This window comes from Apodemus sylvaticus, chromosome 9, assembly GCF_947179515.1.
Source record: "Apodemus sylvaticus chromosome 9, mApoSyl1.1, whole genome shotgun sequence".
Lineage (NCBI taxonomy): Eukaryota > Metazoa > Chordata > Mammalia > Rodentia > Muridae > Apodemus > Apodemus sylvaticus.
The window spans coordinates 42,756,963-42,775,414 of NC_067480.1; the positions used below are offsets into that span (position 1 = coordinate 42,756,963).

General features: G+C 37.3%; 1 protein-coding gene across 1 annotated transcript in view; it reads right to left on the reverse strand.

The window, feature by feature from the left end:
* Positions 1–18,452, reverse strand: part of Spag16 (sperm associated antigen 16) — a 979,959-nt gene that overhangs the window by 369,373 nt on the left and 592,134 nt on the right. Inside the window, exon 14 of the mRNA XM_052193590.1 lies at positions 3,003–3,129. Coding sequence (XP_052049550.1) covers positions 3,003–3,129 — 127 coding nt within the window. The remainder of the gene's footprint in view (positions 1–3,002; positions 3,130–18,452) is intronic.

An 18,452-nucleotide genomic window follows, 5' to 3' on the forward strand; every position in this document is an offset into this window, starting at 1 on the left:
GGAGAGGAAAGGAAAGGAGAGGGGAGGGGAGAGGAAGGGAGGGGAGGAGAGAGGAGAAATAGGACCCAGAGAGAAGAGGTGAAGGCCATTTGTCCCACACCACTGCATTCTGAGCTCTACTTAATTTGATGCCCCTCTAAGAGCACACAGCTCTTGCTGCGGATCCCAGCACTTCTGGAAAGCAAGACTGAACTATGACAAAGACAGGGCCACACACACACAGGACACAATAGCTTAGCTTCATTGGGACTGCTTGGTTTCTTTATGTTATAGGCAGGCACTCAGAGTGATGGATTTCTGGATCTTCTGGCTAAAGCTAAGTTAGGACAGGTTGTCTCTGGACAAGTGCCACAGTCAAGGCCACCATGTGTCATTCAGGTTGTGACCTTTCTGAGTGAGGAAATGTGACCATTGCCAGCTCTGCTCTGACATAGCTCAGGACTGGGTCTTGCCTTTTGTCGTTCAGACAGTACTACCCAGGAGACACATCCCTTGGCTTAAAAAATACCAGTAGCATTAATATTCTCACTGGGTTAGGGAATGACTGAACAATCCCACTGCATTTGTCTTAAACAGTCCTTTAAACTACTTAGGGATGGGGATTTTTCAGGTTGATTTTTTAGGAAGGCATCATGATCGTTCATTAAATTTATCATATATTCTATCATTTTCTGACAGGAAAACAATCTTTGTTTTTAATTTTAATAAAATAGTTTTTTATTGTTTTATAACTTTGACAAAAAAAAAGACACTCAGCCCCGTAAAACAGCAATTTTGTGAGTTTCCATAGTCCTTGCTCTTTTATGATCTCTACCTGGTAATTAGAGAGATTTATATCACAGTCCTCTTCTCCCACAGAATTCAGAGCGGGTCCTGTCTAGTTGGCTGGGAGACTGACTTGGAGGTCTCCACATTCATTATCTGTAATAATCAGCTTCTATGGTGAGTTAATGATTTAAGACTAGTATATGTTTGACTGTGGGAAGTGGAGTTTAAGACAAATTTATGGGAATTTAATCCACTAGGCATTTTCCTATTTCATCAAAAATATTTAAGATGTGCCTCAAGAGTAGTTGATCACACTGAGGTGACAGAAGTGAACTGTTACTAGTTCTCTAATAAGAGAAAGATGTCATTCATCTTCCTTTAGGTCCAGACCTTCTGTATGCCCAGATAATATATCATTTTATCAATTAACTCACATATTTGAGTATTATTAGAAAGAAAAATACCAGGGATGAAGTTAATATTACAGATCAGGCATTGTGACCTTTGTCTATTCATCACACAAGTCTTCCTACCACAGGGAGGAAAGGAATGACAACAGTGGTCACCCCTTTCAACACCTCATAACATGCAACGACAAACTGAGTCACGCTATTTCACGAATCATTTGATTCAAAACCAGTAATAATTCATATTGTACAGACATAATATGGTACATAACTCTAAAATAACGTATGTAATTTTAACTTTAAGTAGGAGTGATTTATAGGAAGGGGTTAGGTTTTATTTCTTAAATATATTCAAAAATTGGAAATGAAGTCACCACACCTAGCGTGGTTTGGGTGAAGGCATTGTGTGATTAGAATTGTCATTTTTATATGCAGAATTTGAGAACAATCATTTCCTTGACATTTTCATTTTACTTAATAATTTGAATTTTCTAATTTTAATAATGAAAGTTTCTTCCTTATCTACTGTAGGAACATTTTCTCTTGCAATCAATTGGATTTCTTCATAATTCTCATCAAGTATTGCTAAAATGAATGTGAAAATACAAACTAGTATTCTTCAAATTCTGTGAATATGTGTTTTGAAAAGTATATGTTATCTTCTTTTGTTTCTTGCAAGTTCTTTCTCTCTCTGGAGCAGGTAAATGGTCAGTGAGTAATCCAAATGTGAGGACCTGAGTTTCATCCTGAACCCACATTGCATAAGGAGTGAACAGCTGTCTCCTCTGACCTCCATAGCATAGTGCCCCAGCACCACAGACATTTGCATGTAAACACACACACGCACACACACACAGAGACTCACACATATAGACTCACACACATATACACAGAAACACACACATATTCACATGCATAGACTCATATATCCACACACAGAGACAAACACACATACTTATACACACAGAGACACACAGACTTACACATACACAGAGACTCACATGCCCAGACAGACTCACACACACAAAATCATAGAGATACACATACAGAGACATGTACACAGACCCACTCAGATTCACACACACACACACAAAATAACACATATACTCAAATATACAAACACACACAGACTCACACATACACACAGACTCACATGCACAGGCAGACTCAAACACCAAAATCACAGACATACACACACAGAAACGTGTGCACAGACTCACGCACTCAGATTCACACACACACAAAATCATGCATATACTTATACACACACAGACTCACACATATACACACACAGACTCACATGCACAGACTCTCACACACATAAAAAAATCACAAACATATACACAGAGAGACATGCGCACAGACTCACACACTCAGGTTTAAACACACACAAACTCACGCATATACTCATACACATAGACACACAGAGACTTATATATATATACACAGAGACCATACAGACTCACACACAGAAACCACACAGACACACACAAAAATCACACACGTTCACACACACACCCACAGACTTGCAACACACATACTCAAACACACAGATACACAAGACTCAGACATAGACACACAGATGGTCTTTCTCCTCTCTTGCTCTCTCTTTCTCTCTCTTTCATACACACAAACACACACACACACACACACACACACACACACACACACAAATTACATTGTATTGTACATGAAATATACACACTGATGTAACTTACTTCAATCCTGCTTTCCTTTAAATACTTTTAAAGTTATACTCATTACCTAAAGAGTGGTTCCCACTGCTTGCACTAATTAACCTTGGGAGAAGGTAGGTAATTTGCTTACTGTTCGTGCATCCCACACGGACAAGGTCTTGTCTGCAGAGGCGGTGAGAAGAGTGTTGGAGAAAGGGAAAAACTCAATGCTGTTCACGGAGTCCGTGTGTCCATACAAAGTGTATCTGCAGCGTTCACTGTGGGGAGAGAACAGGAACAAAGGATTTAGTACCTTAGTATCTAGACGTTGGATTCCTGTGCAATGCTAATAAAAAACATCCAAAGAACTGAAAGAAAATGTATGCATCTTATACATCCAACATATATATTTTAGATACTTTTCTGAGGCACCAGAATATCATAGACAGAGTGACCCATGCCTATAGTCTACGACTGTAGAGGTAGGGCAGCCATGAGTTTGATCATGATATGGGTTCTAGAGCGACACTGCCACAGGTCATCAAAGGACAGTTTTCGAAGGAACATTTTATAATCATGTAATCACTTTAAACAATTAGTAGAATCAAATAAATTTAAATTACCATCAAATAATGGAAGCATTTCCTACCTTTACACTATTTTTAATTTTTGTCTTTAGGCAGATGTGTGGAACTCATAGTGTAGCTTGTAGGAGTCTCCGCTCTCCTTCCACCATTATGGGTTTTATCAGTCACACTGAGATAATTAGCTTTCATCACAATTACTTTTCCCCCTTGGGAAAAATATAATCTTACTGGTCCTATACTATACTATTTATTTATGTTATGAAATAACTACATAAAAATTGCCTTCAATTTATATAATAAAAGAATCTGTTAAGAAAAATAATCTCCCACCAATTGCTAAGATCTTGTAAACTTTCTTAGGCCACTGTTTTTTCTGTGTGTTTTCTCAGCCTTGCCTCTATATTACAACCACTGGTCACACTTTTGGAAAGAACTCATCTCCAGTTTCAAAATATTCCCTTCCAATTGATCCATGATGGATCCGGGTCTTGGTGTGTTAATGCCTCCTCTGGTAACTGTAATTTGCCTTCAGGGATGAGATTCTAAACAAGTGTTTTTCAAAGTGTTTCATTCAGACTAGCAGTACCAGCATCACTTGGGACTGGATCCAAAATGCAAATTCCCAGCCTCATCTCAAACCTATTGAATCAGAAACTCTGGAGTGAGGCCCAACAATCTGTTTTAGTAAGCACTCCAGGGAATTTGGATGCACGCTGAAGTCTCAGAGTCATTGACTACTACAGGAAATGAGTGAGGAGGAGAAGCCATGGTGTCTTCTTCACCCTGTGACACTTTCTGGATGGACTGTCCCTTAAATCAGGGCACACACTGAGCACAGTCACCTTCATCTATAATGACAGATCATTTAAAAAATAATGTTATCCATAAACACATTTTTAAACATAGAGAAAGGAGAATCAGTAAATAAAAGTGCTCGGAAGGTAGGAGTCAGTCAGCACAGATACAGTGACGGGGCATCAGCCGATCTCTGACTGTAAAGCTCCTCTCTGGCTTTGCTGTGTCTTGTTGTGATCATGTGGTATGAACAGCAAAGCTACACCAGAGGCAGAGGCTGCATTCCATCCTGACCTGGACAGCAACCAGCAGGATAAGAGGTCGAAGGCTGGATTCCATCCTGACATGGACCAAAAAACCATCAGGATAAGAGGCTGAGGCTGAATTTCATCCTGACCTGGACAAGAACCAGCAGGATAAGGGCTGTCTGTGGGTGGCAGATTTCCTCCTTGGACAAAGAAAACGACTTGACGGAATGCACTCGGGTGTTTAACACATTTCTGCTGTAGAGTCTTTTATTGAGTAGACAAATAGGACATAGGAGGAGAACCTGGTGCATTGGAGCTGTTAGGTCAATTTTTCCTTCTCATTTGTAAATTTGGACATGTTTAAGAAGAAGTGATAAGGTTTATCTGAATTCGATTATGGATTCAAGTTACTCCCCCTTTATATATTAACAGAAGAATTTAATAACATATTGACAATCAAACAAATTGAGGTTGTTCAGTATTAATTTACCTTAAAATGTAGGATATCGGCTAATAAAATTTTTGATGTTTCTTTTATTTATATGTTGGGGTTGTGGCTCTGGAAATTGAACTTAAGGCTTTGTGAATGTTTATTAAATTCTGTACCATCGGGCTATATCCTTAGCCTCATGGTTAATGATATTTAGATAATTAAAACTGATGTATCTATAAGTACTGGTGTCTATGCCATAGCCTATGAGCCAATTTTTTTTTTTATTCTTATAAATCCCATTTTAGAAATAGGGAGACTCACATGCAGTGTTGTGCCTTGAGATTCACTAACGTGTGTTCACAGTTACAGCAAAGACCATGTGACCCACGAACACAAAATGCTCCATACTAATACTTGTTCTATAATGTACATGTCCTCCGTCACCTGTGCGGTATACCAATGTATCTGTATATTTACAAGTATGCCTCAATCTTACAGTATCAGATTTCTTTCATTTTAAAAATCATACATTTTTTCTTTCTTAAATGAATTATGCTAATTTCTAATGATATGAAATGAATGAATGCAAAATTCTCTTTTGAAACTTTATACTTTAATGCCATTTTTTAAAAAATGAAAAGATTTAAATATCACAATTGTCTTAGTTATATCCCTAGGGAAAGAAATGATAGTAAGGCAGGCTAAGTAAGAGAGGGTGAAAATCATGGAATAATTATAGAGGTGGCACTGCTATACCTGAGATAGAAAAGAGCAAATATGTCACTTAAATCACAATTTGATCATAGCATAAACAAATATGATTGAAAGAATTGATCGAAGTCATGTAAATACCTTTTCAGTATGAGACATAGCACTTTTTTTTGCTTTCAGTTTTAAAAATTTTATTTACTGATAGTATGTGTTTGTGTGTGTCTGTTTGTATAATGGTTGTGTGTGTCTGTGTGAATGTGTGCATGTGTGTGCATATGTGTGTACGTGTATACGGCACAGGAGTGGTACAGTAAAGGCTGTGGCAAACATGTGAGCTTGCTGGAGATGGCCCGAGATTTGCATGGCTGAGATGGGTGTGGTCTTAAAATGAATTTCCAAGAATTAAAGCTGTTTATAAGAATTAATGATTTTACAAAATTCCTGATTTAATTAAAATGATTCTAGAAAATTAGAATAATTGATAGAAAGTTTAAGGAGATGAAAATTTTTCACAAAAATACAATAAACTTAGAATCAAGAATAGAATGTGCCCCTTCCTCACAGAATACCAAGTAAACGCTGCATAAAAAGGAGCTCAATAAGCTTTCATAAGTTACAATTCATAAATTGCACTAGGAAAAAAGTAGCCATGAAAGATTTATGATCAAAAATAAAAATTCATTCCAGGGACAAGGACACATGTATGCACCCATGATAAAGAAAGGCTGTGAACATATAAAATTATTGTTTTGAATTTATAATGAGCTTATGGAATGAAACAGAAAAACAGCTGCTTTGAACTTATTACCAACAACCTTGCTATAACTTCCTCTTGTGTAACATTTTATCTGTGAGATAATTTTTTCTTATGTAGGAAGTTTGTTTGTCTCAGGGGACATAAATGGACTGAAGGAAAAAATAAAGTTCTTAGAGGCTGCTCATTATAGCTCTGCTCTGTCCATGAACTATAAATATGTGTATATGTACATATGAATATATGGGTATAAGTATGTAATATGTGTGTATGTATATATGAATATATAAGTATGTGTATCTGTAAAGTTAGTAGAGTTGTTGGAGCTCCCTTTTCCTTTATGCAGTTTTCTCTCCTTTTCTTTCTTGTTGGCCCCTTAAGAATTAAGAGTTCAGAGTTTCTCAGTGGTTACAGAGAATACTGGCCCCAGATAATTACATTTTGCTTCTATTAGCAGTACTAGTGATAACCCTGTAAACTGATGTCAGCACTGACCCCAGTTGCTGACTTTACACCTATTTGCCTTCCTCAGTTGACCTGTGGTTTCAAAACTGGCCTTCAACGTTTTAGTGTCTGGAACAGGTACCTATAAAGGTAAATTCCTTACTGTTTTGGTGTGGATAGGAGTGTCACCTAGGATACTACAGATCCCCTTCTTAGTTCTCAGGATAGGTGAAAAATCTGAATCTCTGTATGTTTACTCTAGTCACTAGCTGCTCTCAGCACTGACCTCAATAGCTGACTCCACAACTTGCTGTCATCCTCAGTTTACCTGTGGTGTCAAAGCTGGCCTTAGACATGCAAGTGAGGTGTGTGTGTGTGTACATGTGTATGTATGTATGTACATATGTATATGTGTATGTATGTATCTCTATGTATGTGTGTGTATGTAGTGTGTGTGTGTGTGTGTGTGTGTGTGATGATCTACATGTGGTGATTAAAAGATAATCTTATGGATTAACTTCTTTCTTTCTACACTTACATATGTTTTGGTGATAGAACTCAGGCCATTGTGTATGTGTTAACTATCTTTACCCACTGAGCCATCTTGCTAGACTCAGATATCACCTTGTAAAAATAACTCATGACTTCCCAAACATAAGTTGGACAACGAAGACAACAATAGGCATGTCTAAATGGACTTGGAAAAGCCGAGAAGACTTCAAACCACAAGTAACTGCAGAGAACTTAGGAATGCTGAGAGAGGGAGAAATAGTCTTCCATAGAGATAAGCACACCAATGGGTTAGCCAATACAAAATGGTCATTCTGAAAACATGCATTTAAGTAAGATTAGAGAGATTTAGAAAAATAAAAGATAATAATCAAAATGAAAACTCACGTTAGAATCTTTTCCATTTCTAGAAGGCAGAGTGGACATAAATGATCTATTCTTATTTTCTCCAACTGTCTTTTATTTTTTTATTCGATATATTTTTTATTTACATTTAAAAATGATTTCCCCTTTTCAGGCCCCCCAATCCCCGAAAGTCACACAAACTCCCTTCCATCTCCCTGTTCTCCCATCCACCCCTTCCCACTTCCCTGTTCTGGTTTTGTCCTATACTGCTGCACTGAGTCTTTCCAGAACCAGGGGCCACTCCTCCGTTCTTCTTGTACCTCATTTGATGTGTGGATTGTGTGTTGGGTATTCCAGTTTTCTAGGCTAATATTCATTTATTAGTGAGTGCATACGATGATTGATCTTTTGAGACTGGGTTACCTCACTTAGTATGATGTTCTCCAGCTCCATCCATTTGCCTAAGAATTTCATGAATTCATTGTTTCTAATGGTTGAATAGTACTCCATTGTGTATATATACCACATTTTTTGCATCCACTCTTCTGTTGAGGGATACCTGGGTTCTTTCAAGCTTCTGGTTATTATAAATAGGGCTGCTATGAACATAGTGGAGCACGTATCCTTATTACATGCTGGGGAATCTTCTGGGTATATGCCTAGGATTGGTATAGCAGGATCTTCTGGAAGTGACGTGCCCAGTTTTCTGAGGAAATGCCAGAATGATTTCCAGAGTGGTTGTACCAATTTGCAACCCCACCAGCAGTGGAAGAGTGTTCCTCTTTCTCCACATCTTCTCCAACACCTGCTGTCTCCTGAATTTTTACTCTTAGCCATTCTGACTGGTGTAAGTTGAAATCTCAAGGTTGTTTTGATTTGCATTTCCCTAATGACTAATGAAGTTGAGCATTTTTTAAGATGCTTCTCAGCCATCTGAAGTTCTTCTGGTGAAAATTCTTTGTTTAGCTTTGTACCCCATTTTTTCATAGGGTTGTTTGGTTTTCTGGAGTCTAACTTCTCGAGTTCTTTGTATATATTGGATATTAGCCCTCTATCAGATGTAGTGTTGGTGAAGATCTTTTCCCAATTTGTTGGTTGCCAATTTGCCCTTTTGATGGTGTCCTTTGCCTTACAGAAACTTTGTAATTTTATGAGGTCCATTTGTCTTAGGGCATACACTATTGGTGTTCTGTTCAGGAACTTTCCCCCTGTACCGATGTCCTCCAAGGTCTTCCCCAATTTCTTTTCTATTAGGTTCAGAGTGTCTGGATTTATGTGGAGGTTCTTGATCCATTTGGAGTTGAGGTTACTACAAGGAGATAAGGATGGATCAAATTCTTCTGCATGCTGACCTCCAGTTGAACCAGCACCATTTGTTGAAAAGGCTATCTTTTTTCCATTGGATATTTTTAACCCCTTTGTCGAGGATTAAGTGGCCATAGGTGTGTGGGTTCATTCTGGATCTTCAATCCTGTTCCATTGATCCGCCTGCCTGTCACTGTACCAATACCATGCAGTTTTTAGGCAAACTCATCCCCTCCCAAGCCAATTGCAGTGGATGATGTTCTGGTTAAGCATAAGAGCCTCTGACTCACTACAAACATAAGAGATGCTAAGTTTTAGTGTAACATGTTTTGATATGAATACCCAGTAAATATTCTAGATTTTTATTAGTTCAAGACCTAATAGGCCTTCATAGGGAAGGTCTTCTCCCATGTTTTTTTCCTTTGTTCTCTATTTTGGGAAACACGTTTTCTGCTCCATATTGTTTTATTTCCTGTGCTTTCTGATACTTTTTATTTTTGTGTCTGTATTATTTTATCTTATAACTCAATTACACTTTCTCTCTTTATGTGTTTTGTGAAGGGAGAGCCATCAATCAGAGCTTTCCTTTCCATGTGAATCATTCTCATTTTTCATTTTTTTTCTAACCTGTATCTGTCCTCTCAAAAACAAACAAACAAAAAGCAAAATGTGGTTTTTATTTTGTAAAAGCAACATTTATGTAACTTTTTAAAGATGCATACTTCTTTTATCTGAGTTGGCTATCTCAGGAATTCCATATACACTGTGTTCTCTACTATAATTGGCATATATCAACTTATTTTTCAATTTTTGTAGTTCTCCATAGGTACAACTAGAGTTAGTTCTGTATATTTTTGACTTGTTTTCATATGGGAACACATATATGCGAACTATTATTGACACATAAAGGACATTTGGATTTATTGGCAGGAGGAAGAATAATCTCCCAAGTTTAATCAGATTATTGTGGTCCCTAAACTTCCTACTAAGTGTTTTATTGGCTTGATCACTGACATTCATTTCTACTTGTAGGTTAAGTTATAATATATGAGACTTGTTTCAAACATCCCAGGTCATGGGCTCAATATTAACTATAAATGCTTCTGACTTTAGATGGCTAAAAATCTGTCTATGTCATTCTCCTTTATATCTTTTATGGAATAATAAAAATGCTTTTCTAAGATTCAGACTTCCATCTATGACAGAGAATACAGTAATTCTCTTTCTACAAAAGAAAGATATAATAAGACATATATTATTTAAGCCATCCTTTTTCTACTACTGAATTAAATGTAGTATACCATGGTCATATACTTGAGAGAAGGGGGAAAACATCTCAGTTACCCACTATTTTTTGACCATGACTTTACACCTTGAAGTAGAGTCTCATAGAATTGAATTACATGAGCATGGAGCAGTGAGATTCTTCTCTAGGTTTCAGAGTTTCCTGGATTTTATACTGCAAGAATTCTATGAAAATGGATTTGAACTAGGATTGGAAGTAGTTAGTATGCAAGGATCCACTGTGACCTTTTGGCAATGGTCTTAATAGAATTTCCTCAGACTATAATTTGGTAAGGCATGGAACAAATCCCTGTTCTTTATCAACAACAGAGCAATGACGTGAAAGATGGAGGACAGACTTCCACCAAATAATAACACCAAACATGAAAGGGAGCTAACCAGAACTGAACCTTGCCTTCTGAATGAAAACTACCTATATAACAGATTCATATTCATGGGGAACATCTAGTGTATATAGAAATTGCCATGCATATGGAGATATAGAAAAACATCAACTATGGTTAAGGAAAAAAAATATGTAGCACATGAAACCAACATTGAATTCATTGTTGAAAATCAGAGAAGTCAAGAAATAAACTTCAAGAATGATCAAGTATTGAAACGGATATGTAGTCATACAGGGTATAGAAATTTCTTTCTTTTTTTTTTTTTGAGAATTGGGAAAAGGTTTCTTTTTAATTCGATATATTTTTTATTTACATTTCAAATGATTTCCCCTTTTCTAGACCCCCACTCCCCGAAAGTCCCATCAGCCCCCTTCCCTCCCCCTGTTTTTACACCCAACCCTTCCCACTTCTCTGTTCTGGTTTTGCCCTATACTGCTTCACTGAGTCTTTCCAGAACCAGGGACCACTCCTCCGTTCTTCTTGTACCTCATTTGATGTGTGGATTATGTTTTTGGTATTCCAGTTTTCTAGGTTAATATCCACTTATTAGTGAGTGCATACCGTGATTCATCTTTTGAGTCTGGGTTACCTCACTTAGTATGATGTACCAGCTCCCTAAAACTATTCTCAACAATAAAAGAAATTCTGACCTCAAGCAATACTACAGAGCAATAGTGTTAAAAACTGCATGGTATTGGTACAGTGATAGGCAGGCAGATCAATGGAACAGGATTGAAGATCCAGAAATGAATCCACACACCTATGGCCACTTGACAAAGGGGTGGAAAACATTCAATGGAAAAAAGATAGCCTTTTCAACAAATGGTGCTGGTTCAACTGGAGGTCAGCATGCAGAAGAATGCGAATTGATCCATCTTTGTCTCCTTGTACTAAGCTCAAATCCAAATGGATCAAGGACCTCCACATAAAGACAGACACTCTGAAGCTAATAGAAAAGAAACTGGGGAAGACCCTTGAGGACATCGGTACAGGGGGAAAGTTCCTGAACAGAACACCAATAGCTTATGCTCTAAGATCAAGAATTGACAAATGGGACCTCATAAAATTACAAAGTTTCTGTAAGGCAAAGGACACCATCAAAAGGGCAAATCGGCAACCAACAAATTGGGAAAAGATCTTCACCAAACCTACATCAGATAGAGGGCTAATATCCAAGATATATAAAGAACTCAAGAAGTTAGACTCCAGAAAACCAAATAACCCTATTTAAAAATGGGGTACAGATTTAAACAAAGAATTTTCACCTGAAGAACTTCGGATGGTGGAGAAGCATCTTAAAAAATGCTCAACTTCATTAGTCATTAGGGAAATGCAAATCAAAACAACCCTGAGATTTCACCTTACACCAGTCAGAATGGCTAAGATTCAAAATTCAGGAAACTGCAGGTGTTGGAGAGGGTGTGGAGAAAGAGGAACACTCCTCCACTGCTGGTGGGGTTGCAAATTGGCAGAACTACTCTGGAAATCATTCTGGCGGTTCCTCCGAAAACTGGGCACCTCACTTCCAGAAGATCCTGCTATACCACTCCTGGGCATATACCCAGAAGATTCCCCAGCATGTAATAAGGATACATGTTCCACTATGTTCATAGCAGCCCTGTTTATAATAGTCAGAAGCTGGAAAGAACCCAGGTATCCCTCAACAGAAGAGTGGATGCAAAAAATATGGTATATCTACACAATGGAGTACTATTCAGCCATTAGAAACAATGAATTCATGAAATTCTTAGAAATTTATTTCTTAAGATAAATAAAATGGATAAAGGTAGGGGTTCATGAACAGTGAGATAAGTATATAAAATAAAAAATTAGTGTGTGAACAAAATATCTATTTAGATATTGCAGATAATAATAAAGAGCCATACAGCTTTAGTCATCAGAATAAAAAATCAGGTCTAACATATATACTTGAGTTTTCAGAGAAGGGTAGTGTGATAAAAATTTTCAAGAAATAATAGCTAAATATGCTTCTAATTTAAAGGAAAATATGGTTCTGATCCATTTTTTTTAAAGTCCAATAACAGACAGATGTATCAAAGCAAATCATAGTTAAAATGACAAAACAAGACATAAAGCAAATCAACAACAACAAATCCCAAAGTTGTCATAGATAAAAGAAACAGGCCATGAAGGAGAACCAGGCTCGCAATGCAGCTGGCTTCTCACCTGAAATAAGGCGGCGAGGATTATGTTTTCAAAAGCGCTGCATTTAGAGATCCAGTGAAAATACTTCATTTATGAAGATGAAACAAAATTTCAGATCAATGAAAGCTGAAAAAAAAAAAAAACATTGATCGGCAGGAAATCTTTCCTACAAGGCATTGAAGTCATTCATACTGAATGAAAATGGCACGAGGCAGAAGCTTTAGTGTATGAAAAAGAACAAAAGCACCCGAGATGATCAATACTCAAGCCAGCATAAAATACTGCTTCCTAATTTTGGTAACTGACCACTGGAAATAGAGCAAAAAGTTTATAGACACAAAACAGCATCCTTTTCTAACAGGGGCAATTCAACATGCAAGAATTGTACCTGTATGAACGTTACAACATCAAAATACGTTATATAGAATTTGTCTTTACTTAAATCAAAATTTCCACTGTTTATGACTGGGCCATCTACAGATAACCTATTCTCTTCACTTTGACCAGATGTGAGTTTCTGATGTGTATTGAAAACCGAACTAATGTATCAATACAACAGATGAGTTAGAGGGCAGTTTGAACTATTTTTATTTAGCAAAATAATAAGAGTGGGTTCACACCTAAGGCTATAAAATGGCATATCTATCTATATATATCTATATACAGAGAGAGAGGAGAAAGGGAGGGGGAGAGGGAGGGGGAGGCGGAGAAAGAGAGAAGAAAGGGAGAGGGAGAAGGAGGGGGAGGGGGAGAGGGAGAGGGAGAGAGAGAGAGAGAGAGAGAGAGAGAGAGAGAGAGAGAGAACTGGAATAACCAGAGATTGCTGAAGACTGGAGGAAAGCAGTAGAAGTACTATACTTATCAACTCCCAGCCACAGTGGTTGCCTACAAGATCTGCACAATGAAAACATTTCAGCAAGGAGGGAAGAGAGGCTAATAAGCTCTCACACCTAGAGAAGGAGCTGCTGCCTCCTGCTGCCTACTGGAGGAGGAGGAAGGAGGTTTCTTTAAGGCTGGGGTCCCAGGCAGATTATCCATGTTCCAGCGGATGGACTCATATCCATTCTTATATTGACAGCAGTAATTGGATTCAGTGGGACACTTACAAATAAAACCCCAACAGAAGACATAAAAGTGGTCGTGGGTAGGAGGCTGAGAGGTTGGTTTGAGAGGAGGTTGAATATCATCAAAGTACATCATCTTCATGCATAAAAATTAATAAAATGTTACCTTTATTTAAAATAGGTTTTTAATTAACACGGAAATATTTATTTAAATGTATCTGTCAATAATATGTTAGCAGACATACAATATACATACATATCTCCAGTGTCATCAACTATCTCTATTTGCAATCTTAAGGTCTATTTTGGGCTAATGTGAATGCAGATAAAGAAAGAATATATAATTTGATAAATTGTACCCTGACATATTAGATACACATTGTAAAATATTGCTTACATTCATAACTCATATTCACACTTTGTCTTTTATCATTAAAACTCAATTCAATTATTTGGGAGTGTATTTGTTTCTGTTGGCAAGGTACAGACAACGACTCTTCAAAGAAATATCTCAAATGTTTTCCCAAACAAAACAAATGCCAAAGTTAGGTCTTCATACAGCTCACGGAAAGAAAATTGCTTAAGAGGAGAGGGAATCTGGAGAAGTCACTGGCTGAGTTATGGGGCATTCTGGGTAAGCAGCTGGAGAAATGGACTTGTGAGAGACTAATTAGCTGCCCAAGAAGGGAGGTCCATCCAGAATTCCGTAACGAGGTGAAACAGCTTAATGTGATGGAGCATGACAGCGCAGGAAGTGTGGAAATGATCTGTGCATTTCCATAGACGTGACAGACAGCACTGGAGCCTGTGTGGTTTCTCTCTCTCCCTCTCCCCCTTCCCCTTTCTCTCTCCTGTTTTCCTGTGATCTCAAAGGAAAACAGTTCTCTAGCAACAGCAATCTCTTTCCCTAAAATCTTTTTTTTTTTTTATTATTCACATTTCTTTATGTGTGGTGTGCAGAGATGCTGCAGTTTGCTTGTGGAGTCTGAACTTGCAGGGTTGCTTCTTGGTTCCTCTAAGGTCTCCAGGCTGGAACTGAGATCTTCTTTGGCCTGGCACCATGCGTGTCTTTTCTGACTGAGCCATCTCTGCTGCCCACAACAGCTATTGCTGTATTTGCTTCTGTCTTTGGATCCTTCATTTCCCTTTATCACGAATTTCCTAATGTTTGTGATTTGATTTTTATGATTTTGGTAGCTGAATGATTGCTGCTTTTTTCAACTTTTAATTTATTGCAAAAATAAATAAGTAAATGAATCTAACTATCTTAGCTCAGTCTTCCTTTACAATGTACTTTCCTACCTATAAGACAAATCTAAGAGGAAATCATTCTAGCATACATTCTAACATACATTCTAACATACATTCTAACATAACATTCTAACATACATTCTAACATACATTCTAACATAACATTCTAATATAACATTCTAACATAACATTCTAACGTACATTCTAACATAACATTCTAAGATATATTCTAACATACATTCTAACATAACATTCTAACATTCTAACATACATTCTAACATACATTCTAACATAACATTCTAACATAACATTCTAACATACATTCTAACATAACATTCTAACATACATTCTAACATACATTCTAACATACATTCTAACATAACATTCTAACATAACATTCTAACATAACATTCTAACATACATTCTAACATAACATTCTAACATACATTCTAACATACATTCTAACATACATTCTAACATAACATTCTAACATAACATTCTAACATAACATTCTAACATACATTTTAACATGCATTCTAACATACATTCTAACATAACATTCTAACATAACATTCTAACATACATTCTAACATGCATTCTAACATACATTCTAACATAACATTCTAACATAAAGCCTTATGTCAGGGGCTTTATTTTCATAAATTCTAGTATAACCACTGTTTAATTTAAAATGGCCCCTTTCAAAATCTCAGGCTTGTATGTATATACAAAAGTATGATCAACAGAGTTACAGAACACCAGCATAAGACTAGCCATCAAGATAACTTTAAAGAGGATCTGAAGAAGAAAAGACTTTGAATCTATCCTTCTTTTGAAAGTGTAATGTGGGCCTTCAGGGCGATGATTTCTACAGGAAATACTACAACAGGCTGCTGAGAAGACAGACTTGTGATAACCACCTAATGGTTAGGGAGTGTGTGAGACATAAGAAAGTCATGCAAATTGAGTCTTGCCGGGATGATGGCTTGTCTTCTCTTTTGATCAGCTTTGACTTTAACAGAGAAGGGGAATCTACTGGCTTCATCTTTCCTTCCTCCAAACTTTTTACTATCCCTCCCTGAAGGAAAGAATCCAGAATACCTACCCCTGTTCCCATATCAATTGACTTGCAGAAACATAGTGCTTTCCTCTAATCTATAAAGAAAATACAGCCTCTGGACCCAAGGAGTCCCAGGTCCCATCAGCTTTCACTTTGAAATCAGGAGAGGCAGCACTCTGGAGAGGAACACTAAACCTGTGCTGAGGTTTTCAAGCGCCCTTTCACAGTTAAACCGCTGTGCCCCATGAATTCCCCCAAAACATCTACCATCTCCCACCTCTGAGGATGGAGATTTCAGACAGAAACATCGTCGTCTCCATTTTCTCTGATGCCACTCTTGAATAAACTCATTTTTCCCTACCAAACTTGCTTTCTGATTTTTCCTGCAATAGAACCTTCAATTCTATTAAAAACAGCTCTGGGAATTAATTTGTTATATTATCTCTTAGGAAAGCATAAATAGTTTACTATGTTAAATATAATTTAGCTAATATAAATAATAACATTTAACATGGGGTTATTTAAAATAAAAAGTGTTTTATATATATATATATATGTATGTATATATATATATGTATGTATATATATATATATGTATATGAATTCAACATGAACATAATAGAAATAGCTAAAAGTCCCTCTGCTGTGATTCAAAACATCCAAGGCCAGTGAGAAGGATTTCCCACACTCTCTATCTTATTTTTAGGATATTTTTAAACCTTCCAGAATTCTTCACATTACTGGGATAAATTAAAGTGATCCCCACATTTTTACTTCAAAATCAAGACCATTTATTTAGTGAAAGTACTTTGCTTTAGATGAGCAATTATGCAAAAATACATAATCACAGGAAAACAAATCTTTATTTGTAAATATGGAATTCCATTAACTATTTAAAGCAGTTGTTGATATCTAAATGAAATGCTCTACAGAGTCTGCCACAATACCAGACAACTCCTCCATGGTTCATGGGACAGCGATTGAGAAACAAATTCTCCTAGAGCACCGCTGAGGTAAGTTCTTGGTCAAAGCTGTGAACAGCAAGCATGTAGAGGTGTATGGCCTTACACCTGCATTTATACCAGCAACAGAGATTCCTGATAAACTTACATTCAGTGAGATTTGTGTATTCAGGGGTTATGTATCCATGGTTTAAATAACCAGGGGTTGAAAGAGCTTGGAAACAATTGCACATATAATGAATAGTAAAGTGTTTCTTAATAAACACTACAGTCTAACAATTATTTGTGCAGAATTCAGGCTGTTATTGGGGGGCTTTTGCTGATTCTTCTTGAGGTTTCATTACGACTATATATTAACTATATGGTTTAAAGCTGTTGGCTTTTTGCTGGGACAGTCTCTCAGCTAGTGTCTAACTTAACCGTTCTGGCCATTTCTTCTCTCCATGTGGTTCTCACTCCTGCCTCACAGCTCTGTTTTGTCTCCCTTCTGCTTCCTTCTCATTCTCTCCATGTCTGCCTGCATCACCACCTCCCAGGAAGTTCTGCAGGCATTTCCAGTCCTAGCTCAGGCTGCCAGCTCTTTAATATGCAAAAAGCCATATTCCTACTCAACCAGTTGGCTGGGAGGATTACATTCCCTGCAGCCTGTTCCAGATAACAATTGAAAACACAAGGACACACTTTTCCTAGCCAGAAAATAACAGTATTTGTGGGTCAACCCGATACACTGTATTATATATGGTAGTGATCTAGAGACAATTCAAACTATATCAGAAGGGAGGCAAATATTCAGTTAGCTACTATAGACTTTTATTTACTGTGACAAAGGACCTGACCTTACACCATAAAAATAGAAAGTTTAGCTTTGGCTCAATGTTTCATCTCATCCTAGAAGCTCATTGGATTGCTTAGAACCTGAGGTGCGGCTGAATTTCGGGGGTGAGGGGGCCAGGGCTGAGAGAAATGTGGTGAAAGAGGTTGTTTACTTTCAGGACTATTAGGAAGTAGGGAGGGAGGAATGAAGAGAGAAAGCAGGAGCAAGATCAAGAGTGTGCCTTTTCCTTTAGACTTTTTATTTGATCTGGGTTCCCAGCTCACAAAATGCCTCTGCCTACAGGCAGGGGTAGTATTTCCCTCAGTTCATTGTCTGTGGAATTACCCATACAGACAACCTGAGAGAAATTTCTAACCTCCTAGATCAGTGTTTCTCAGTCTTCCTAATGCCTTGGCATTTTAATACAATTCCTCATGTTGTGGTGACTCTAACCATAAAAT